General features: G+C 44.4%; 1 protein-coding gene and 1 long non-coding RNA gene across 8 annotated transcripts in view; one reads left to right on the top strand and one right to left on the bottom strand.

Moving 5' to 3' along the window:
- Gpr19 (G protein-coupled receptor 19) overlaps positions 1 to 24,221 on the top strand; it is a 29,041-nt gene extending 4,820 nt beyond the window's left edge. For 2 of the 7 annotated variants that reach the window (XM_021164986.2, XM_021164989.2), the window contains exons 3-5: positions 1,364 to 1,552; positions 5,943 to 6,098; positions 22,899 to 24,212. In XM_021164986.2, the coding sequence (XP_021020645.1) occupies positions 22,921 to 24,168 (1,248 nt within the window). In that variant the 5' untranslated portion in view covers positions 1,364 to 1,552; positions 5,943 to 6,098; positions 22,899 to 22,920 and the 3' untranslated portion in view covers positions 24,169 to 24,212. Of the gene's footprint in view, positions 1 to 1,363; positions 1,553 to 5,942; positions 6,099 to 9,571; positions 9,642 to 22,898 lie in introns of all 7 variants that reach the window. The other 5 variants (XM_029478875.1, XM_021164988.2, XM_021164990.2 and 2 more) reach the window with 4 other exon arrangements.
- Positions 13,383 to 24,906, bottom strand: part of LOC115031334 — a 16,799-nt gene continuing 5,275 nt past the window's right edge. The window contains exons 2-3 of the long non-coding RNA XR_003836960.1: positions 19,955 to 20,011; positions 13,383 to 13,789 (exon numbers count right to left, since the gene is read on the bottom strand). This is a non-coding gene — a long non-coding RNA (uncharacterized LOC115031334). The remainder of the gene's footprint in view (positions 13,790 to 19,954; positions 20,012 to 24,906) is intronic.

The following is a 24,906-nucleotide window of genomic DNA, read 5'->3' as shown; positions in this document are numbered from 1 at the left end:
AGGCAAGCACTCTTCTTAGGCAGCGCTTACTGCCCTTCATAAGTGACTTTTATGAGTTGGAGTGAGCCAAAGACAAATAACGCTTGAGGTTCATGGCTGATTTTTCATCTGCTGGAGACCACCAGTGCTGTCGAATTGGGGACAAGGTGGGGGGGGGGGGAGATGTAGTTAGGAAGAATGGGGTTATAGCTTAGTAGTAAAACATATGCTTAGTATTTAGAAAGCCCTGCGTTCCACCACCTGCACTCCCAATTAACAAAAATTGGTAGGTTTGTGTTTTCTTTGTGAAACAATGTCTTTTGGACCTTTTTCAAAGTTTCATACTATACCAATATGAAGTTCTGGTCATTCATATAAGGGTGTCCAGTCTATCTGTCTGCTTCTTTAGGGGGTGTAGAGGAATTTTAATCCAGCAACATAGCTACTCTGGCTAGGGATCACTTCCAAAGACCTTCTAGGTCTATCTGATCTAGCTGGAATGCAGACATGCCCTGGGTTACAGTATGATCTGGCTGGAATACAGATATGCTCTTAGTATACACTTTAATACACTTTAATCCCTAACAAGGAAGGAAAAGGTAGTTTGTATAAGGAAGCAGCCATGTTTGAAAGTGACATTTAATAGAATGGCAGAGTGATGAATCAAAGAAAGATTTGACAGAACGAGTCAGAGATCATATACATCCAGCTCACATGATAACCAAGAACGAGAGGCTACTTAAGAGCAGAGAGAGAAGGAGAGGTGAGGAGATGGCAGGTTTGTGTCTGGACAGTTCTGCAGAGGTAAGTTGTGAAAGAACAAGCTAGACACAGGTGAAGACAGACGAGCCAGAGAATGAGAAGGAGCCAGAAGATTAGAACAGATTGCCAAGTTAGAATGTGGCCAAGCAGACAATTCAGCCAGAAGCCAGAGAAACTGGATTAAATTAGTCATCTTGGAAGATTAGACTGTACAGAGGCTAGAAGCTCCTAGGCTTAGGGTTAGAACAGAAAAAGAGACACTCTGGGTTCAGCCTCAACTGTGTATTTGCATAGCGTGTGTACAGCTTTCATCTCATCCCATCATCTGAGGAAATAAAGAGACATTTATGGGGAGGGCGATGTTAGAATTAGGATTCTAGGGCTGGGTGGTGGTAGCACTTGGGAGGCAGAGGCAAGCAGATTTCTATGAGTTTGAGGGCAGCCTGGTCCACAGAGCAAGTTCTAGGAGACCCAAGGATACACAGAGAAACCCTGTTTAAATCGCCCCCCTTACTCCCTCAAAAAAAAAAGAGAAAGAAAGAAAAGAAAATAGAGTTCTAATGAGTACTTTCCTTGGTGCAGTGGACTTTTTTTTGTAATGTGTTATGTTTTTTTTCTACAGAAAGCATTTGGATGTTGGCACTATAAAGATTGAGGTTATTTTGTATTTGCTGTTATTGGAGTTGCAGCTTCCTATACCAAATGCAGTGTTATCCTGGGGGTCTGGCAGCTAATGACCTATGGACAAAAGATACCCTCTAACCACAGTTGGCCCAGCTGAAAGTAGAAGACATCAGTCTGTGATAATCTAGTAAGTGTAGCATCAGGGACTCCCAGCACTCCAGACTAAGAACAAAAGGGAAAGGTCTTCAGAACAAAAGGAGGTTGCTAAAGTGGGTATAGGGGAAAGACAAAGGCTTTACTGTGTCTCACTTCTAGCAAGAACACTGGGATAAGAGGCAGAGTCCACAGCGGAGTAGGACTAGAACTGTGAAATTGCTGAAGAACATAATCTGCAGAGTTGGGTAGAAAGATAGGAGAACTAGGGTAGAGAAAGAAGCAGGTTGAAAGTCATGGGAACCTTAAAGGGGGCTGGAATGATGTAGTCAACTGGAAGAGTGTGAAACTAAAACTAGCATGCATGAAGCCATGGGATTAGTCCCTGTCATTGATGATGCATATGTCATTCCAGGCTTACATAGAGAGCCCTCAAGGCTAGCCTGGGCTACATGAGACCCTGTGTCAAAAACCAAATCAAAACCTAGCCAAAATACTCTTAACTAGTAATGTGTTATAAGTAAAAATATTCAGGAAGATTAATGGGATTACTCACATTTTAGTTTAGGAATAAAAGAATCAACATATACAAGATGTTTTTAAAGGAACAATGAAGAATAAAAATTAATTTGCTTCATGGGAATACCCAAATTCACATTTTTGATAAGGTTATTGATAAGGTCATTGAGCACCTAGTTAGCTTTGAAATTTTTTTTTTTTTAAATTTTGTGGGAGTTGGAGAGATGACTCAACAATTAAGAGCACTGGAGGACCCAGATTAGATCCCCAGTACCTACACCGTGGTCCACAACCATCTGTAATTCCAGTGCCAAAGGACCTGACACCCTCTTTTGGCCCCCTTCAGTCTGCACATTGTGTGCAGACATACATGCAGACAAAATACTCATAAAAGAAATTCCAAGAACATCTTAATTATTTTTTTTAATCTTGAAGATGTGAAGATTGGTTGGGTGAGGATCCTCCCTACAGATCTGTGAACAAGATGTAATACATGACAACCAGGGCAGCTCATGTCTCGTTCTAGCCAGTGGGCAGCAGAGCAGGAGAATCAGCAGTTCCAGGCCACCTGAAGTGACTCAAACAAGCTCTAAGCCATTCTGGGCCTTATGAGACACTGTCTCAAAAAATAGCAGTAATAGCAACAACCCTTCTAACCAAAAGACTGAAATGCAATAAACTCAGCAGTAGAAGTACTGTGTGTGCAAATTAAAGTAGTACAGAGTGAAAAGGGAGATGTGGCTGGGGGTGTAACTTACTATAAATGAATGCTTAGCGTGCCCTTCAGCTGGGTCAGCCCTCAGCCTCAAAGATAAAAGAGCAAGGACATGAGTAACCTGATTTGGAGGGCGCTGTATGACTTACCTTTCTGTTGCTGTGACCGAATACCTGACAAGAAGTACTTTGAAAAAGGAAGGGTTTACTCTGGCCTGGATTTGAAGGGATGTAGTTTAGTCTGGAGAGACCCGCATGAGCGGGAGCTTGAGGGAGTCACATTTCATCTACACTCAGGAAGCAGAGAGGCGAGTGTTGGTGCTCAGCCTGTGTGTGTGTGTGTCTGTGTCGGGGTGTGTGTGTGTGTGTGTGTGTGTGTGTGGGTATGGGTGTGGTCTATGTACTTATTGGAAGCTCACCTTGTCCTTTGAGATAGAGTCTCTCACTGAATCTGTAGCTTACCCAGCTAGCTGGGCTGGCCGGCCAATGAGGTCCAGGGATCTGGGATCCTGCCTTTCCAACACTGGAATTACAGATTCTTGCTTCTGTGCCCAATGTCTTACATGAGTGATGGGGATCTGAACTCTGGCCCTTGTGATTGTAGGGCTGGTTCTTCATCCAAGGAGACACCTCCCCAGTTCTGAGAGGTCCCCGGGTCCAGTCAAACTGCTACTTAACCAAGATAGGGTGAAGTGAGTGAGACACAGCAACAGGAAGATTATCTGAAAAAAGACAACAGATTGAGAGACCAGTCTGGTTTTAGAATAGACGAGACAGAAACTTTTAAGCCTAAAGCATGAAGGCTTGAGACAGAGAAGTTAAAAAAGAAAGAAGAGGGTTTTAATGAATTTCCCAGGGACACTTGGATAGTGGTTTTCTCTCAGGTAATGTTTGAAACAATGGGGAAGGTCCTTTTTATTTTTAAATCTAAAATTGATTGTGTTGACTGTGTCTGTGTGTATCTTTGAGTACACATATTACATACCAGGGTGTGTGTGTGTGTGTGTGGTGTGTGTGGCGGTCAGAGGACTACTTGTAGTCAGTTCTGTCCTGTCACTGGACGGATTAGTTACCCAGTTATTTAAACCATTCACTTCTTTTGTTTGGTCCTCAATGGGCTTATAAGTGATAATGAGTTTGAGGACAGTGTAACCCAAACAAAACTAAACAAGTAGATAATACTTATTCAGCTTACGGTAATTTCCTAAATGTTAAAATTAAGAGCTGAATTTCTAACTGGGTCTGGGCATATACCTGTAAACCCCAAACTGGGAGACAAGAGCAGAAGGATCATTAATTGGAAGCTAGCCTGGGCTACATAGCAAGACTATTCTGAGTCTTATATTAAAAGTACTTCACCTGTCCCCTTTCATAAACTAAGAGTAGATACTGCAGGGTTAGTGAGGTGACTTGGTCAGCACAGGTGCGTGAGCACGTACGGATCTGTAGCACTCAAGGCGAAAGCTGGAGCTAGCTAGCTGGCCGGCTAGCAAATCCCTGAGTTCCGGGTTTGGTGACGACGTGACCATCTCAGAAAACAGAGAGAGTGGTTGCAGAGAAGGCGCACGCATCATCAGCCTCTGGCAACTTTGTGGAGTTGCTTCTGCATGTCCACCTCAGGAGGGAACTTGGATTGTCAGGCCTTCCCTGACAATTCAACACACTGAGCTCAGCCACTTTAAATTCCTGATTTGGGGTAATCCAAATGCCCTCCGATTATTATCTGACTTTATGTTTAAAAAATAAATTTAGCGGTCTATATACAAATGTATTTTTATTTTTCCTATAAAATGGCAAAACATTTTCAACTGGTTCTTGTGGTCAACATTCAGTTGTGTTTCTTAGATATCTCTGCAATATGCTATTAGGAGTTGCATGAATGGCTTCCAGACTGCCGACATCTAGTCTCAAAGAGAAATGCCTTTCCTGTGTTCTTCCCACTGCCCTGTGGAAGCAGTCCGCACATGCTCCATCTTCAGTTCAGTCCAAATAGATCTTTAAGGAGAGAAGCAAGGGGGGATGGGAGGACTTCCTGTCTTAGTGTAATTGTGGGTTCCTAGAGTCCTGGCAGTGTGCAGGGCCACAGCAGTCCGGTCAGAAAGAAGTCTGCAAGCAGGTCTGGTTCTGCAAACGCTAGCTGAAAGCCTCTGCAACAATTCGGTTCTTTTCCCTTTTCTTTAGTCAGCAGGGTCCCATGGTGACCGGTTTTGAAAGCAATAGTCCCCTTCAGCAGTTACCTAGCACCATGGCAACCAGGACGTCAGCAAAGCAGGATAGACCCACACAAAACAGCTGCAACTCGGCTTCTATCCTGCTTCCAACTCAGCTCTGCCTGAGAGGCACTGATGGAGCTAAAAACATGTAGGCTTGTTCACCCCAGCATTCCTGTGTGCTGAGGGATTTCCATAAGCACGGATGTAGGAGCATATAGTAAACTGTGTCTTGAACCCCCAACCCTGTAAAAAGAAAAACATAAGAGTATATTTAAGGGGTAACAGTAAGTTGCAGGATAGGCTAGAAAGCAGGTATGAATTTAGTAATATAAAAACCTGATTTGTCCTCCTAAGTGAAGTAAGATGACAGTAGAGACAGCTAGAGCCCTAGCTCTATGGAGTGGTTTATATCTAGATACAAGATCAGGGGAAAACTTTAACAAATATCTATTTACCTGAATAGATAGACAAATGGCTTTAAGGACTGCAATGCTGTCCGTGGTGCTGAACACTTCATCGACCAGATGTGCTATAAGGGTACCCCCCAAAATAAGAGTAAGGAACACAGTGGCATATCCAGATGCTGATAATAGAAAGAGGTTGAGGAATTGGGAAGAAGGCTTGGTTTTCTTTCCATATGAAGCAGCTCTGAAAGCGCAGGGTAAAATGGCCAGATTGAAAAGAGAAAGTGAGGAAAGCCAGAGGCCTGTGTGCCCGAGTCTTTCCTTTTCATATGGAGATTTTCAGATCAGAGCCAATCAGGTCAGAGATTTCTGCTGCTTTGCTCCTGAAAAGAGGAGTGGGGGAAGGGAGAGAGAAGATGGCCACATTTCCCCCCCAAGCCACATGATCAGTTTCCCATGTGACACATTCCAGAGCCTTGGAAAGGAGAAGGGAGGGGCACTCAGAGAGTGGGGCTGGGGGTGGGAAGATGGTTTAGCAGTGAACCTTCACAGCGTCATCTTCTCTCTCTACCAGGAAGCAGGCTGAGGGCTGAGGGAAGGCAGAGGGGAGATATGAATGTGTTCCGAAGGTTTCCCGGTGGCTCATGGCATCCTCCAAAGTCCTGTCTGCGAGCTGTTCCTGACCAAGAAAACCCGCGGAGCCTGTCTCTGAAATCCAGTCCCGATGAAGGTATGTGTTCAAGCTCCTCAATCACCGCTGAAATGTGGCTCAGAGGGACAATACCGTCTCTTCCTATTTTTTTTTTCCAGGAAATTTGGAGATTTTTGTCCCAGCTTAGATGCTTGTTAGGGGTGTTAAATTTGTTACAGGTTCAGAAAAGATGTCTAGATAGCTCTGTAAAATAAATACTTCTCCAGAGTAAGCTCCTATAGGGGAAAACAAAATTGGTTAAAATCGTGCATAGTAATTGGTAATAAAACCAGAAACTCACCGGTGTGTGTGTGTGTGGGGGGGTTCTCCCTGTCTAATCCTAGAAGAGGAGGAAGCATTACTCAGAAGAGCTAGATTTCATTGTTACTAAGAAAATCCTGCCTCATCCCTTTGAGCTGCTGTTCTGTGCCTGTGTTCCCAGAGGTTACTGGCTGTAGCTTAGGAGCCTGAGTAGGCAGTCCTGCCATTCCTTTGTGCTGTTAGCTCACCCTTCTCCTGAAGTCCCCAATACCAAGAGCACCAACGATTGTTCCCAAGCTCTGCTGTAGACACTAGACTGCCACAGAACCCGCACGGTATGGGAAGCCTTAGGGAGCTCTCACAGGAATCTGCCAAATGTAATACAGTCTGTCGTACACTCCTCTGGGTTTCTTTGAGTATTTCTCCTCAGGTCAAAGAGAAGAGCTAGCAAATTCACGTTTAATTTCATTTAATAGGTACTTGGAAAAGTTCTTGGTATGTGCAAGCAATTATCCCAAGCATGTAGGTAATCATACAGATTGTAATTTAGACATAAGCTCAGGCATAGAGGAGTTCAGCAACTATGCTAGGGTAACTTAGGTAGCACGTAATAGAACAAGAATTGAATCCCAAGACTCTGAATCGTAAAGCCCTTGTTCTTAGTCATGAACTGTATTGCTTGGCTGCTGTGTTATCTCAAATGATGTCAGTAGTCTGCTGGGCTACAAATGTTGTTTAGCTGACGCTACTAGAAGATTGAGTCAGCTTGCCTGGCTAAAACAGATCCCAAGCGAAATCTATATTTAATTTTGAATTATCCCAATAGTCATGTTCTGTACCCCAAATAACCCAGTAAGTAATTGCCTGTTCTTTCCCTCTCGTGCTACATAGATATCTAGTAGTAAAACACGGTGTTACTATGGTGGTCACTGCTGTCTAAAGGAAAAAGATAAACCTGGAAGTATGTTATGGCGGACTTTTTAAATCAGACTTAGAAATATTCTCTCATTCTTGGAACCTAGAAACAAGCCCACCTTAGGCTTCTGATTCTCAAAAGAAGTTAATATATCATAACAGGTGTCATGGCTCTTGCCTGTAATCCTGGCCCCTGGGAAGGAAGAGTGCCACATGATTAAAACCAGCCTGGGCTTCAGAGTCAGTCTCAAAAAGAGACTTAAAAATTATGCATCTTAACTACGATGCCTGACTGAGTTTGTTGTTTTAAAGTAATATGCTTTTAAAACAAAGATCTCTTTGCAAAATATTTTAGGGTTTGTTTGTTTGTTTGTTTGTTTGTTTGACAGTTTCTCTGTATAGCCCTGAGTCTTCTGGAACTCTCTATAGACCAGGCTGCCCTTGAACTCAGAGATCCACTTGCCTTTATCTCCTGAGTGCTAGGATTAAAGGTCTCTACAGACAGGCCTTACTTTAGGTTTTTAAGGGTAAAGAAAATGTACTAATACTTTTAAATAAAGTTAGGGATTTCTGGGGCTTGGGAGATGGCTCAGTGTATAAAGTGTTTGGCAGGTGAGAGGACCTGAGTTTGGATAGTCATCACTGAAATTTCAAACAATTGAGCGTGGCTATCTCAGCGCTGGGAGGCAGAGGTGGGAGGGTTTCTTGGGCTCACCCTAAGCTTTACCTCTGGCCTGCACAGGCATGAATGCACACATGTACACATACCACACACATAGGAGACTGAGATAAAAGGATTTCCTTGCCATGAATGGTAGAACAGTGCCTGCAATCCCAGGTGAGGACTGAGTTGTTGAAGTAAAAGGACTACCAAGAGTTCAAGGGTAGCCTGGGTTGTCTTTAAAAAAGACAGGTAGTAGATCTTTCCCCTTGATCCTGGGTGGGTTTCCTTCTGGCCTTTGATGGTAGAAGATGCCCAATTTCATCCTTACAGGCTGTGGAGAGTTGAAAGAGGTGCTAGGTCTAAAGTATAAAGTGGAAAGATTTGCAAACTTTTCCTTCCAAAACATTCCGTTTCCTCTGGTAGTTCATCTCAGAGCACTCTGAACAGTGGTTGTGTCCTCGGTGACATACGCATTTCTCTGGAACAGCTAACCTGAAGTGTGGTAAGCTCTCAGGACTCATGTGGGGAGTGTACCATGGGAAGGTTCAAGACTCTTAGCAGAATTCTACTGGAGCCGGTCTTTGGGACAATGTCTGTTTTATTTGTTTATCTGGTTGGTTTGTTTTTGAGACAGGGTTTCATGTAGCCTCGGTTGACTTTAAACTTGCCGTGTGTGTAGTTGGTGCTGGCCTTGAACTGATGCTCTTGGTTTCCCCTCCCCAATCCTGGGTTACAGGCATCTATCACCATGCCCAGCTCTGAGTCTATCTTAGTTACATATGTTTTAGTGAAACAGCAAACCTGCAGTAAGCACTTGGCAGCCGTCAAATCCACGCTTGGAGTTATGTATGTTGGCTAGGCCCATCGTGAACCAGAGCTCAGTGTTATCCATAATCTCTTCCCTGGGCCTCGCTGCTTCTCCTCATAGGCTCATTCGTACCTAAGATGAAGTCCTCCTTGTATTTTGTAGAGAGGTAAACTGGGACAACCCCAGCAGTCTTTCCCTTCTTCCCTCAGATGTTTGTCTAACCCTTCCTGCCATGAAACAGCTCACATCAGCTTGAGAGTGAGCATCTCCAGTGCTCTGCTCCACGCAGTCTTTTCTCTAGTCTGCCACCCACTTTCCACAACACTGTCCAAAGAGTCTCAGAACTGAATAGACCTTTTCCTAGGGACCCTTGAGATCCTACGTGTCAACTCAAGTTTGAGCCCAAAATATGGCAGGGCCCAAATGAGAAACTGTCTCAAAGCATTTCCCCTCTACAACTTTGTGCTCAGACCCGGGCCTCATGTGTGCTAGCAAGCTGCATTCCCAGACCTGCCAGGACACTTTTGAAAGTTTGCTTAGTATTTGAATTCAAGTTTGCAAGCTAGCTGTGATTACACTAGTTACCCCCACAATCAGATACACAATACAGCCTTTATTTTTCTAACTAATTAAGTCATTAAAGACAAAAAGACAAAGTTTAAGAGTAAAGTGACCACAGAGCCCCCTCCCCTCCGGTGTCACCTGCTAGGTTTGGCACATAGCAGAAATAGCGGCCTGTTGGAAGGGCAGTTGCAGAGCTTGCAGATTACACATATACAAGGCAGCACAGCTGTGGGACCCAGCGGGGTTTTCTATCTGCCCTCTTGAATCTGAGATGAGTAACCCACTGAACTTTCTGAACAGAAGACAGAAGAGAAAGGAGAGAGTCGTCGCCTTGAGGAGAACCCCTGACAATGCGGTTTTGATTTGGAGGGTAGGTATGGAAGATCTGTGAGGAGGTGGACAGCAAACCTGGGTGCAGAATCTGAAAAAGGAATAGCTAGGTCTCATCTGTAGTGTGTAGTTGCATTTCTCCCTGGGGTGTTTATATCAAAAGGGCAGGGAATAGAGCCGAGGACCAAATGTGGGTGGTGTATCCTTCATCCACTATGGTGGGTTGAAATGGAGGTGTGTTTTCTGAGGGAACAGGTTAAGAGCAGATGGAGAGTTACTGTCATGATGTTATTTCCTGTTTGTAGTCACTTTCCATTGACAGAAACTTTAAAGAGGCATCTCCTGTAGCCTTCATGCAAAAGAAGACACCTGGCACCTGGCATAACAACTCTGTGATACACATTATCAGCCCTGTTTTCCAATGAGGAAACTACAGCCCAGAGACATTAACTGATCTGTCTAAAATCACAACTAGTAGCTAGCATTAAACTAGTTCCCTTGGATACTAGTATATTGCCAGTAGTGTTCTTTCTTCCCTGCTTTAAAAAGAATGTATTTATGTATTAGACTAGTAAAAACATAGTTCTCAAAAATTGGAAAACTAGGGACTGGGGAGATGGCTTGGTGATTGAGAGCACTACCTGCTCTTCTACAGGACCCAGGTTCAATTCCCAGCATTCTTGTGGTTCACAACCATCTGTAGCTCCAGTTTCATGAGATATGATGCCCTTTTCTGGACTTTGAGAGCAACTGGGCATGAAAGTAATGCACAGGCACACGTGCTGGCAAAATCCCATCGTTTTTTAAAAATGTAAACTGAGAAAAAGTAGAGTACAGTTAAAATCCTGATGTATTTCTTGCTCTTTTTCAATGTGTATCACTAAAAGCAGATATTTGTTGAGATCTTGCTTTAAGTGTTTGTGTGTGCATGCATATGTGCATGCGTGTGCATGCTTGCCATTGGCAGCCAGAAGAGGGTGATGAATAACCCGGAGCTAGAGATGTACTCCGTATCCTCGGTCTCTCCCTCCCAAGTGCTGGAATTACAGGCATGCAGCACACGCCTGGCTTAGCCCTGTTTTCATATAGTTCATTCTGACAACAGAACAGGTAGTTACTGTCATTTTAGTGATGAGAACAATAAGCACAAAGATAATTAACTTGACAGAAGCCACACAGATTGTGAGTTGAAACCCAGATAGGCTACCTCTGGAGCAGTTTCTCAACACAGTTAGCGTTTGGGGCACACAATTCTTTGATGCTTATTGTAGAATTCAGATACCAGTAACATTTGAACTCGGTGTCTGTAGACACTGTCATATGTCTTCTGAGAGGTAAAGTTTCCACCTAAGAACCACTGGTCTTGAGCCCCAGCACTCAACACATAGTGTGCACATAGTGTGCCCGAGAGGTGGCTCTCTGGGCCCCTCACAGTGGAAGGAAAAAACAGAGTCTTGTAAAAGCCAGGCTTGGGTGCACACTTGTCATCTCAGCATTTGAGAGGTAGAGGCAGAAGGATTAGGAGGTTAGGGTCATTCATGGCTACATTTCACATTTGAGGCCAGCATGGGCTATTAACCCTTTTCCTGATAAACAAGATATAAAAACTTAAAAAAATAAAATAATAAAAGTGAGGAGCTTGGGGGTCTCAGTCAAATAAAGCACTTGCTTTGTGAGCAGGCGGGCCTGAGTTACTCCCTAGCACCCACCCATGTAATGCTGGCCATGGTGAGAAAGCTGGGTATCGTGGATGGAATGCAAGCACGGGGAGGTGGAGGCTCAAGGGGCTTGCTGGCCAGTCATTTTAGTTTCATTAATGAGTGATGAGCACTGTCACAAAGGAGCTAGACAGCATTCCTGAGGAAGACACTTGAGATTGTCCTGCCTCCATATATACATGCAACCGTGTACATATACACATATACACATGCCCCCATATACACATGCAAACGTGTTCACACTGTCCACATACATATACACATATACACATGCCTCCTCATACACATGCAAACATGTACACAATGTCCACATACATACACATACACATGCCTCCACATACACATGCAAACGTGTTCACACTGTCCACATACATATACACATATACACATGCCTCCACATACACATGCAAACATGTACACATGTGTTCATATACATACATGCCTCCATATACACATGCTTCCATATAGACATGCAAACATGTACACACTGTCCACATACATATATACATATATACATGCCTCCACATACACATGCAAATGTGTCCACATACATATACAAATATACACATGCTTCCATATACACATGCAAACATGTCCACATATGTGTCCACATAAGAGTTAAGAAAGGATGTACAACAACAAAGGAAACCAGGAAACAGGAGGGAAAGCCAGTTTTGGAGCCCCTTCTTTCTGGGTGTGTCAGATGAATGAGGGCAGGGGCAGGGCAGGTGAAGTGTGGACAAGGGTCAGATGTCCTCCAGAGCTGTCTCCACTTTAGTGCTTTCCTTTGGTACATCTCAGGGGTCTTTGTTGCCATAGTTAGCTTTGTATGGGCAGGTGTTGTCACTCTCTCAAGAGTCTCCTGTGGTGGCTGTGGCTCTAGCTGGCAAGTGTAGGGGAGGCAACCACAGCCCTGAGATCTGTACAGGCAGACCTGTCTCCATACTCCAAAGGCATCAAACATCCATCACCCTCCTGTAGGGGTATAGCTGTGCACATGATGATACCGGAGCTGCAGGGCTCCCAGATTCTGCAGCAGTGATCCTCATGGCAGATAGTCAGTCCCTAAATGGACCCACAAACTGAGCTTGGACTCAGGTCCTCCAAACTACAAAGTGATTCTTGACTGATGAAGTCAGCACCTAGCCATTCAGGGGCGCTACCTCCCCTTGTAGGGCCCCCTGCCCAGGCATGTCTTCGTGTGTCCCAGCTGCCCACTTCTTCACATTTGCACCTCTTGGATGTCTCCTGTGGGGGAAGTGGCAGGTTGATTCGTGCTTCCTACCTTGATTGCCAGGCCTCAGGTCCTTGGGCAGCTCTGTTCTTTTTGCTGAGTTTCTCTTATTCTCTGAACTGTTCGGCTGCCCTTCACACCCTCGGTGAACTTCCATCCTTTGCAGTCAGTTTTTTACCTTTTTTTTACCAGTTTTTTACCCTGACTCTTCTGCACACACCACAGTGCAGCCTCTAGTCCTCTGCCTGCCTTCCCTACAAGTCTAGCAGAGCCTTGTAATTTGAAGGGCTCTCATGTTTTTTTCTTTTTTTCTTTAAAGATTATCTTATTTTTATTTCTGTCTATATTTGTATGTTTGCGCAAACAGGTAGACAGAAGAGGGCGTCTGATTTCGTAGCTAGAGTTACAGGTAATTATGAACTGCCAGACGTGGGTACTGAGAACAGAACTCTGGTGTGCAAGAACAGCAGGTGTGTAGCAGCGTTCTTTAACTGTGGGGCCATCTATTTCTCCAGTCTAATTTTGCCTTTTTTTTTTTTTAAGATTTATTTATTGATTATATGTAAGTACACTGTAGCTGTCTTCAGACACTCCAGAAGAGGGAGTCAGATCTCGTTACAGATGGTTGTGAGCCACCATGTGGTTGCTGGGATTTGAACTCTGGACCTTTGGAAGAGCAGTCGGGTGCTCTTACCCACTGAGCCATCTCACCAGCCCTAATTTTGCCTTTTTTTGTATTGTCAGCACCCCGTCTTTCCTGGTTATCTTTTTGTTGTTGTGATAAAACCTGATCAAAAGTAGTTTAGGGGAGGAAAGGGTTTAATTCAAATTACAGGTTAGAGTCTGTCACAGAGGGAAATCCAGGGCAGGAGTCCAAGCAAGAACTTGAATGAGAAGGACTGGTTACTGCTAGCTTGCAGACGCATGCTTATTAGCCAGCGTCCTCATACAGCTCAGGACGTCCTGACCAAGGAATGGTGTCTTCCACAGAGGGCTGGGCCCCCCACCTCAATAATCAAGACAGTCCCACAGTCATGCCCACAGGCCAATCTGATCTGGCCATTCTCCTCAATTGAAACTCCCTTCTGAGGTTGTGTCAACTTCCCAGAGTTAACTTGGATGCCATCCAGAAGTTCTTGCCAGTCCCAGAATCCTCAGGCTTCCCTGGTTCCTTCAAGAAGCTTAGTTTCAGCTCCAGCATCCACACTTCCATCCATTTTGAGTTGCTTTGTATACCTGGAAAGAAATGGGAATTTCATTTCATCCTTTTTCTTGCAGACAATTCTGTCTTTCCAGTACCACTTATTGAAAAGACAGTTCCTTCTCTGATATGTGTCTGAGCACCTTTGTGAAAAATCAGCTGGGTTTGGTTGTGTAGTTTACTTGCAGGCATGTGTGTTTAAGGCTTTATTTAAGTTTTGTATTACACTCCTTTGGGGGTGTTGCTTTGCATGCCATGGCAAGAATGTGGAAGGACTCTGTCAGTTCTCTCCTTCTACTCTGTGGGTTCCGGGGATGGAACTCGGGTTATCAGGTGTGGCAGCAATTGCCGTTACATTGGAACCATCTCGACAGTTCCTTCTGCCCTCCCCTCTCCCCGTGTGTGTGTGTGTGTGTGTGTGATAATGCCAATGCCATGCTGACTTGATTAATACAACTCTGCTTTGGCTGCGTGGGGGCTTTTGTGATTTGGTATATGTTCTGTCTCTTCCTGACTCTATGAAGCGTATCACTGGTATTGCGGTGGAGGCTGTGCTGACTCTGTAGATCTCTTTGAGCGTTATGGACTTCTAAGAATACTGATTCTTCTATCTGTGAACAAAGTATACAAAGTATACTTCTTTTCCTTCTCCCCTTCCCCTTTCTTTGCTTCCTCCGATCCCTCCCTCCTTCTGTCCTTCCCTTTGTGCTTCCTAATCTCCTTCTATTGCTTTGACCAGTATTTTACATTTTTCAGTGTAGCAACTTTCACATCTTTGATTACATTTATTCGTAGCTATTTGTTTTGCAGCCCTTATAACTGAGTTTGCTTTCTTGAATTCTAGTTTAGCTGATTTGCTAGTGGTGTATATAAAGTGACTGGGCTTTTCTGTGTGAACCCTCTAGCTTTGCTGAATTGGCTGAATTGGCCACTGGTTCAAATAGTTTTCAGGGAAACTTAGTTTTTCTTCAAGTGAGAGCATAGTATCAGCCAGCCGACAGTGTGACTTGATCTTCGCTGCCTTGGTATGTCCTTGTTCCTTTCTTCTGCTTGGGACTTTCAGTAATTCACTAAATAAAAGTGATGGAAATGGGCACCTTACCTTGCTGTAGGTTTTAGAGAGCGGGTTTCAGCCTTTCTCACCCACTTCAGTGGTTATTGTTGGCTCATTGTGCTTGGCTTTTATTGTGTTGTGAAGTGTTTTCTCAGTTCCTAATTTGTTGAGAGTTTTTAAGTAATGAAGCAAGATTCAACTTTGTTACTGTAGTCAATTATTCAACTATTCTTACTATAGTCTTTATATTCTGTATATTTTATTTAGTGTCTTCTTACATTATAGCCTAGGCTATCCTATAACTCAATAAGTAGCCTAGGCTGGCCTGTAACTCACTATGTTACTCACAACTCACAACCTGTAACTCACCGTGTTGCCTAGACTGGCCTGTAATTCACTAGATAGCTGTTGCTGCTCTCAGATCTATAGTACTCCTAACTCATTTTTTTCCCAGTACTAAGAGGCAACACCTAACATCCTAGCACTTGGAGGGTGGAGACAGGAGGATTAGAAGCTCAGGAATATATGAGATCCTGTCTAAAACAAACAGACAGACAAACAGAAGAAGGAAAGAAAATTAAACAATTCTTCCTCGATCCATTAGTAGTTCAAGAATAAGTTAGTATCTATATATTTGTATAGTTTACAAAGTTTTTTGTTATTGATTTCTAGTTTTACTACAGTATATTTTTAAAATATACTCAATATGATTTCAGGTTTGTCTGTCTGTCACTTGTTGAGACTGTTTCGTGGCTTATCTCATGTCTGTCCAGGAGAGTCTCAGTCTTTCTCTCCCCCCCCCCCCTTCTGCCCCCTCGGGTTCCCTTGCTCTATCTTACTCGTTACATTTGCATTTATTTTTTTACTTATTTATTTAGGCAGAGTCTCACTCTGCGGCCCTGCCTGGCCTGGCCTAGAACTCACTGTGTAGACCTGGATGGCCTCTAGTTTACAGAGCTCCATCTGCTTCTGACTCCCAAGTGCTGGGACTGAAGGCATGCCCATTTTATATGTTAAACTGGAAAAAATGTGCCTAAGATCCCTGGCTCTACAAAAGAGAATCAGTCAATTAACTCTCCATCTGAGAATGCTCACAAACTACTCTACGGTTAGTTTCTGGGGCCGTCTTCTGACCACGGGCGAATCATGGTTCCTTGAGTATTTTCTCCTCTCCCCTAGTCTCTTGAGAATGCTAAGAAAACCCTGCATAGCTGCTATATCATCAGCCAAGGTTTTTTATTTTTTTAAAGCTTTATTTATTTATTTATTTTATGTATATGAGTACACTGTAGCTGTACAGATGGTTGTAAGCTTTCAAGCGGTTGTTGGGAATTGAATTTCAGGACCTCTGTTCGCTCCAGTCGGCCCTGCTCACTCAGTCCCTGCTAGCTCCAGCCCAAAGATTTATTTATTATACATAAGTACAGTGTAGCTAATTTCAGACACACCAGAAGTTCAGATCTCATTACGGGTGGTTGTGAGCCACCATGTGGTTGCTGGGATTTGAACCTTCAGAAAAGCAGTCAGTACTCTTATCCACTGAGCCATCTCACCAGCCCCAATCAGCCAAGTTCTTTGTTGTTGTTGTTGTTTCTTAAAAGTTCTGCTTAACCATTTTTATTTATTATTGTTCTGGAGGAGGTGATATTCATGTGTCCTGGCTCACACGTGAAGCAGAGGGCTTCTTGGAGTTGGTTCTCCCCTTCCCCCTTTATTCAGTTCTGGCAATGGAACTCAAGTGTCCAGGCTTTCAGGTAAAACACTTGAACCTGCTAAGCCATATTGCTGCACCCCCTGCCCCTGTTCCTGTGAGTGGGCTGCACATGGAAAGGTTAGCTATCTGTCCTCGTCTTCATGCTCTGGCATGGTTTGTACTGTCATTATAGCTCCACAGGCCTGTGTGCCAGTGGATACTGCTGTTTCAGCACTAGATGGGGCCTGAGTCTGGGTCTACTCAAGTCCATGGTCTTGTACATTGCCACGGTTTTAGCACTAGAGGGCGATCCAAGGCCAGATCTTCCTGAAATACACAGTTGGTGTATCCTTCATCATGAGACACCTATAAAGGATGGTCCTTCCTTCCCTCAGTGTTTGGGGCTGAGGGGATGTCTATACGCCTCATGCTTAGCCCCTGGCTTGTGGTCCAACACTGTGGAGTTTGGCTGAGCTCTGGGCAAAACCACTGTCAGGGTGCTATCCTTAGGCTCGTGTGATCACTAACACTGCAGCACTGCCCAGCCTTCCAAGACCAGTGTGTCTCAGGATACACCCACACTCCTTTTCACCAAAACATGGACTTTGGTGCTGAGACCCTAGAGATCAGGACTGTTAAAAACAACAACAACAACAACAACTGCTCTTTAAAAAGGAGTTAGATTTTAGCCAGGTGGTGGTGGTGGCAGTGTGGTGGCAGTGGCTCACGCCTTTAATTCCAGCACTTGGGAGACAGGTAGATGGATACCTAAGTGTGAGGCCAGCCTGGTCTACAGGACAGCCAGAGTTCCAGGATAACCAGAGCTGCACAGAGAAACCCCATCTCAAAAAAAACCTAAACAAACAAAAAAATAAATTTTAACAAAGTATTTATATCTTTAAACTTTAAAGATGTTTCTTATTGTATGATGTATGGGAGTGTGTCTTCCCTAATGTGCATGTGGAAGTCAGAGGACACCTCTCAGAAGCTGTTTCTCCCTTCACATGAGCTCTGAGACCCTAACGCAGCTTCTCAGGTTTGCACTGCTATGTAGACCAGGCTGGCCTTCAACTCACAGCGGTCCTCCTAAGTGCTGGGATTACAGGTTTGTGGCACCACACGTATGGGAGACCTTGACTATAGAAGAATGGTGTAGTTATGAGAGAGCCTGGAGGGATAGAAGCTTTCCTGGCCTCCTAAAATATTATCAAATGTGCAGACCCTGTCTGATATTTCAGTGTAGGTGGTGGTTAGTTTTGATTATCACAAGTGATTAAAAAAACAGATATTGTCCACTCATACATCCTTAAAATCATATCATGTATCATGTACTATAGTGGCCACATTAACATTAGTCCTATAGTTTGGACTTGTTAAGGATTAATGGCTTTTTTTAAAAAATATTTATTTATTTATTTATTTATTATAAGTACACTGTAGCTGTCTTCAGACACTCCAGAAAAGGACATCAGATCTCATTACAGATGGTTGTGAGCCACCATGTGGTTGCTGGGATTTGAACTCAGGACCACTGGAAGAGCAGTTAGTGCTCTTAACGGCTGAGCCATCTCTCCAGCCCAGATAAATGGCTTTTGTGAAGGGTATTGGGTACCACTTTTTTTTTAATTAAATAACTCACAGAGTCCAGTTTGTGTTGCCTGTATATGCATGGTTGTTGGGCCCTCCATTAGAGCATGGTTATCCTACCAGGGATCACACCCCAGAGAAAACTGGCTGCCTCCCTTGTCCCCCATCAACTGTCAATAGCTCCTCAGCTAGGGATGAATAGATCACAAATTTCAATTAAACATATGCCTCTGTGGATAAACAAGCAGCTATGGGGAATGACTTTATATTCCTAGTTTTGGATGAGGAGTCCAGAAAGACCCCCAAGTACAGCCCATATGGCCCTCTGGATTCAGATCAGGCCTCTTGTGGTCTGTCTCCCTGGCACGAAGCTTACCTAGTTTGGAGTGAAACTCTGAGGTGATCACCATTTCCACTGTAAGACCTAGAGTAAAACTCTAGGCTCTTTTCACTTGGTAGACAGGCTCGTGATCCCATCTGGCTGAGAGGATTGCACATGGGCCATCCTTGATTACAGGAGCCATGAACTGTAAGGATATATGCTGCCACAACCCTACTGTAATTGAATTACTGCTGTCTTCTCAAATAACTAACTGTAGGTGCCGCAGTCTATATTACTATTAGACAGAAAACATTTTAAACTAAAGTACATAAAAACTAGCATTTTGAAAACTCTAAGCCAAGATTGGAGTTTCTTTTTAAAAGAAACTTAAATGGTTTTGGAGGCAGAGTCTCAGTGTATCATTCAGGCTGGCGTCAAGATCTTTGCTTCAGCCTCCCAATGTTGGGCTATAGGCATGCACTACCACTAGATTAAATTTTTAAATAAATCTCAGATATAAGAATGGGTATCCTGCTGGGCGGTGGTGGTGCACGACTTTAATCCCAGCACTTGGGAGGCAGAGGCAAGCAGATTTCTGAGTTCGAGGCCAGCCTGGTCTACAAAGTGAGTTCCAGGACAGCCTGGCTATACAGAGAAACCCTGTCTCAAAAAAACAAAACAAAACAAAACAAAAAGAATGGGTACCCTATGGTGAGAATATTTTGTAATAAAATTGTTTATGTTTGTGAATATTTATAATAAAATTGGTGGATATTTCAGTAGGAAAAAATTCAGAATTCCTGGGAATTTTTTATATGTGTGTGAATGTATGGCATGTGTATGTGTGTGTTGCGTGTATGCACGTGTACCGTGTGTATGTGTGCAGAGACCAGAGGCTGACATTAGGCATCTCCCTCTACTCACACTGTACCTTACTTCCTAAGACAGGATTTCTCACGCTGGTTTGGTTAATCCAGCTGACCAGTTTGTCCGGGGAGTCCCCAGTCTCTGCCTCCCAAGGGCTGGGATTATAGGCAGGCAGGCCCCTGTGCCCACCGAGCTTTATGTGGGCTCTGGAGATCCACAATAGAGCCACAACTTCTGTGTGATAGCAACGTGGCCAACACTTCATCCACTGAGCATTTTTCTGCAGCACCCGTACTAGAGTTCTCAAACCTGTAGGTGTGATGTTGCATGCAAATAGAAACTAACTAGCCATTGCTCAGCTTGGCTGGGGTCACCCCTCCATAGGACACAACGTTTATCAAGTGTGCCCCTCTGGTATTTGGTTTTTCTTTTGACAAGGTCTAACTATGCAGCTCGGGTTGGCCTTCATCTCACAGAGATCCACTTGCCTCTGCCTACCTAGTGCTGAGGTTAAAGACATGCACTATCATGTCCAACAACCCCTCTATTCTTTGTGGTTCTTTTCCTTCATCTCATTAGCTTCCAGTCTTTTCTTTCCACTACAGACGAGTTTCAAAAAGTTAGATGTATAATTTACACAGACATGATGAACATGAAAGAAAGATTTATTCACTTACGATTGAAGGAGACATCGAGATAAGGGTGCTTCCAAGAGCATCTGAAGGAACACAGATCTAGAGGCATCAAAAAAAAAAATTATAGGGGGCTGGAGTGATGGCTCAGGTTAAGAGAACTGGCTGCACTTCCAGAGGTCCTGAGTTCAATTCCATGTGGTGGTTCATAACCATCTATAATGAGATCTGGTGCCCTCTTCTGGCCCACAGGTATACATGCAGGCAGAATGCTGTATACATAATAAATAAATCTTAAAAAAAAAAAAGTTAGCATTTAAACAGTGTCAACTGGATAGGCACAGAACCAGTTAATCTCCTACAAGGCAGCAGGCGCCTCCCTAACCTTTGGGATTATTTGTTGAGCTAGACAGGAATATTCAAGTTAACATATAACTTCACTGTTCTATTGAGTAGTCTGGCACTACTCAATGGTAAACAGCAAAATCAAGTATGGGTTTGTTTTGTTTTCCGGGAAATGTTATCCTTTGGAAGGCCCAGTTAAGGATGTCCCAGGGTAGGTAGCTCAGTGTAGAGCATTTATTTGCCCAGTGCATACTAAGGCCTAGGTTCAATCCCCAGCATGGGAGCGGAGAATGTCCTAGCAGAACAACAAAGATACGGTGTACCTTTTTGTATCTGTCACTTCTAAAATTACTGTGTATAGGTGACTCTAGACATAGTTATTAATGTAACAGCCATTTTAATTTCAGAAGCGTTCCCTGAAAGACATTTATTTCCAGTCTAACAGAAGCTGTTGAGAACTTCTACTCTGGGACTCCAGATTGAAAAGTTAGCAGGCTTTCCCCTGGTGCTGGGTAGCCGTGTCTGAGGACTCTTAAGGTTCCTTTCTGCCTTAGGGTAGCAGTGGGACTGAGTGACTTCAGTGTCCCCTTGTCCTCTCACTTGTCTTTCCCTCTATTCCTACATCTCCAGTGTCCCAGCACCCTGAGGACACACAGTGATCTTCTGCCCACCCCCACTGAAGTCTAGCAGGGCCACGGGCAGGAGGAATTTAAGTTCTCTCTCTTTATGGTCTGATTTAGTTAATATTTAATAAGCAATTATTAATTCAGAGTACTACAGCTCCATGAGGCATGCAGAAAAGACTAGCACCTCCTCCAGAACCCAGAATTCAGTGCGGAAGACAGAAACATGCAAAGCCACCTGAAGTTCTCTTTCTTAGTTGTGGCTGAGCATTAGGGTCACCTGGGGAACTCTTTTTTTTTTTTCCCCCTTCCCTTCTCACCCTTGCTCCAGCCCCGCTCGCTCCAGGCCCCACTCCCTCCGGCCCATAGGTTTGGTTTGGTTTTGTTTTGTTTTCATTTGTTTCTCATTACAGATGGTTGTGAGCCACCATGTGGTTGCTGGGATTTGAACTCTGGACCTTCGGAAGAGCAGTCGGGTGCTCTTACCCACTGAGCCATCTCACCAGCCCCCACCTGGGGAACTCTTGAGACACCCTGATACCCTGTGTTCCAGACTCTTTAAACTAGAATCCCAGAGCTGGGGGATGGGACCCAGGCATCTGTATATTTAGAGGTCTCTGGGAAATTCTAGTGTATTGCTAAACCAGAGCAAAACAAACTCGGAACACTTACACAAGGCTTACTTCAGGGCACCACAGCCATACTGGACAGGCTAATGCACTATCGAGTCACATTTCAGCCCACGAATGTGGAAACGATGACCTTTCATTGTAAGTATGAGAAAGTCTTAGGTCAGTTTGACTGCAGAACTCTTAGAAAACGTACACTTTGGGAGCTTGGGAGATGGCTCAGTCAGTAAAGTACTAACATACAAGCATGACAACCTAACTTGGTCTCCTAGAAGCCATTTAAAAGCCTGGACACTGCTGAATGGTCCAGTTATCTCCATGGTGCAGAGCGGAGACAGGGGGCCTTAGGAGATGCTAGCTAGCCAGTCTGAGACCATGTGTCAAAAATCCAGTGGAAGGGCTGAAGAGGTGGCTCAGTGGTTAGAAGCATTTGTCGCTCATGGAGCTGCCCCAGCTTTGGTTCCCAGCACCCACATCATGGTAGGGAGAATAGTCATGCACATAAAATATATGTTCAAACCATCTCTCCTAAAGGATTCTCTGTGTGTGCTGTGCACCTGTCTGTGTGCAGACATCAGAGCTGTCTTCCCCTCCTCTGTTCTACTTTTTAAATAAATGTGGGTATGGTAAGAAAGCATAACTACTGAGCTGTGTGGAGAATCTGCAAGTTCCAGGCCAGCCAAGGTGACAGTCAAAAAACCAGTGCACTTACCAGTGCACAAGCCCTAACATTGACAAGGGCCACCAAGCTCAGTGTCAAATAAGGTGGGCAGTGTTTTTACCACTCCTGGTGATATGCCCAAAGGACTCTTAAGTCTGTCACAGAGATGCCTGCACACTCATGCTTACTGCAGAACAACTCACCACAGCCAATATAGGAAATCAGCCTAGATGTCTGTCAACAGATGAATAAGGACAGTGCAATACACACGCACAGGAGAGTCTCACCCAGCCATAGGAATGAAATGATAACCACTTACAAGAAAGTGAATGGAAGCAGAGATCTAGTAACAAAACATCTCAGGCAGACAATTATCACTTGATTTCTCTCTCATCTTTGGATCCTAGATTTCGAATAGCTACATAAAATCATTGATATATGTGTATAGGTGTGTATACATATGTGTAGGTGTGAGAGACACATGAAGCAAAAGCAAGACTTTCTGGGAGGAGAGAGATTCGCAGGAGAGGAGAGAGAGGGATGCTCTGGGGGTGAGTGTGGTAGAGCATATGACTCAGTGAATGGGAATGACTCTGTGGGACCCAGCCCTATACATAGTGCTGTGTGTCCAGTCTGCCATAGTGGGGATTCTAACGAGGGCTGCCCTGTTAGGAGGCAGCTCACAGTGACACCACCTTAACAGGAGGCCTCGTTCTTCTTGTCTTATCTAGAACTAAGAGGAAAAGAGTGACTATGGTTTTTGCTCACAGAATGGATAACGACCAGCCGCCTGTGGTGACTGCCACCTTGCTGGTGCCCCTTCAGAACGGCAGTTGCGCGGAAGCAGCTGAGGCCCTGCTGCCCCATGGCCTGATGGGATTGCATGAGGAGCACAGCTGGATGAGCAACAGGACAGAGCTTCAGTACGAGCTGAACCCTGGAGAGGTGGCCACAGCCAGCATCTTCTTTGGCGCTTTGTGGTTGTTGTCCATCTTTGGCAATTCCCTGGTATGTCTGGTCATCCACCGGAGCCGGAGGACTCAGTCAACCACCAACTACTTCGTGGTGTCCATGGCGTGTGCTGACCTTCTCATCAGCGTGGCCAGCACGCCGTTTGTCGTGCTGCAGTTCACCACCGGGAGGTGGACCCTGGGTAGCGCCATGTGCAAGGTGGTCCGCTACTTCCAGTACCTCACCCCCGGCGTGCAGATCTACGTGCTGCTCTCCATCTGCATCGACCGCTTCTACACCATCGTCTACCCGCTGAGCTTCAAGGTGTCCCGAGAGAAGGCCAAGAAAATGATTGCAGCCTCCTGGATCTTGGACGCGGCCTTTGTGACGCCTGTCTTCTTTTTCTACGGCTCTAACTGGGATAGCCACTGTAACTATTTCCTCCCTCCCTCCTGGGAGGGCACTGCCTATACCGTCATCCACTTCTTGGTGGGCTTCGTGATCCCCTCCATCCTCATAATCCTGTTTTACCAGAAGGTCATAAAGTTTATCTGGAGAATAGGCACGGACGGGCGGACGCTGAGAAGGACGATGAACATTGTCCCCAGGACAAAGGTGAAAACGGTCAAGATGTTCCTCCTCTTGAACCTAGTGTTCCTGTTCTCCTGGCTACCTTTCCACGTGGCTCAGCTCTGGCATCCCCATGAGCAAGACTACAAGAAGAGCTCCCTTGTCTTCACGGCAGTCACGTGGGTATCTTTCAGCTCTTCAGCCTCGAAACCCACCCTGTACTCTATTTATAATGCCAATTTTCGGAGAGGGATGAAAGAGACATTCTGCATGTCCTCGATGAAATGTTACCGCAGCAATGCCTACACCATCACGACCAGCTCGAGGATGGCCAAAAGAAACTATGTGGGCATTTCGGAAATCCCTCCCGTGAGCAGGACGATAACCAAAGACTCCATCTATGACTCATTTGACCGGGAGGCCAGGGAGAAGAAGCTCGCCTGGCCCATCAACTCAAACCCACCAAACACTTTTGTCTGATTTCTAAGAAGTCTTTCACTGTTATGTGCCAGAGATTAAAAAGCTTTCACTATAAAGAGAGAATTGATTTACTTAGTTTTCACTAAACTTCCGTTTTGTAAAACATGTTCACTATTGATTCTGGTTCCTGTGGATTTTGTTCTGGTTGCTTTTTGCTGGTCAGTAGTGCTCCCACTATTAGAGCCTATAAAAATTCTTTCCTGGGCCGGAGAGGTGGCTCATTGGTTAAGAGCACAGACTGGTCTTCCAAGGGCCCCAGCGCCCACAGGGCAGCTCACAGCCATCTGTATTGCCAGTTTTAGGGGATGCAGTGACCTCTTCTGGCCTCTTGGAACACTACACACTTGTGGTGCATAGACATTCACACAAATGAAACATTCACACACATAAAATGTTTAAAGATTTTAAATATTTTTTGTTTCAAAGTTTTGGTTTTTTTTCTGAGCAGGTAAGTTGGCCTCAGAACTTGAGTTCAATCCCTGTAAGCCACACGGTGAAGGAGAGAACCACCGCTTGTAAGTTGTCTCTGATTTCCACACAAGTGTTGTGGCATGCATGCACATGAGTGCGTGCACACACACACACACAGTGACACTAAATGTACAAGAAAAATTGTAAACACTTTGCTATTCTTGTTCTGTCACTGGGTCATTACACACAAATCTTATATTTTTTGTTCTGTCTTGCTATATTTTGTTTTAATTTTCTTTTTTTTTTTTTTTTTTTTTTTTTTTTTTT

The sequence above is a fragment of the Mus caroli genome, chromosome 6, assembly GCF_900094665.2.
Source record: "Mus caroli chromosome 6, CAROLI_EIJ_v1.1, whole genome shotgun sequence".
NCBI lineage: Eukaryota > Metazoa > Chordata > Mammalia > Rodentia > Muridae > Mus > Mus caroli.
The sequence above is the reverse complement of the archived record's forward strand: the minus strand, read 5'-3'. Positions and strand labels throughout refer to the sequence as shown.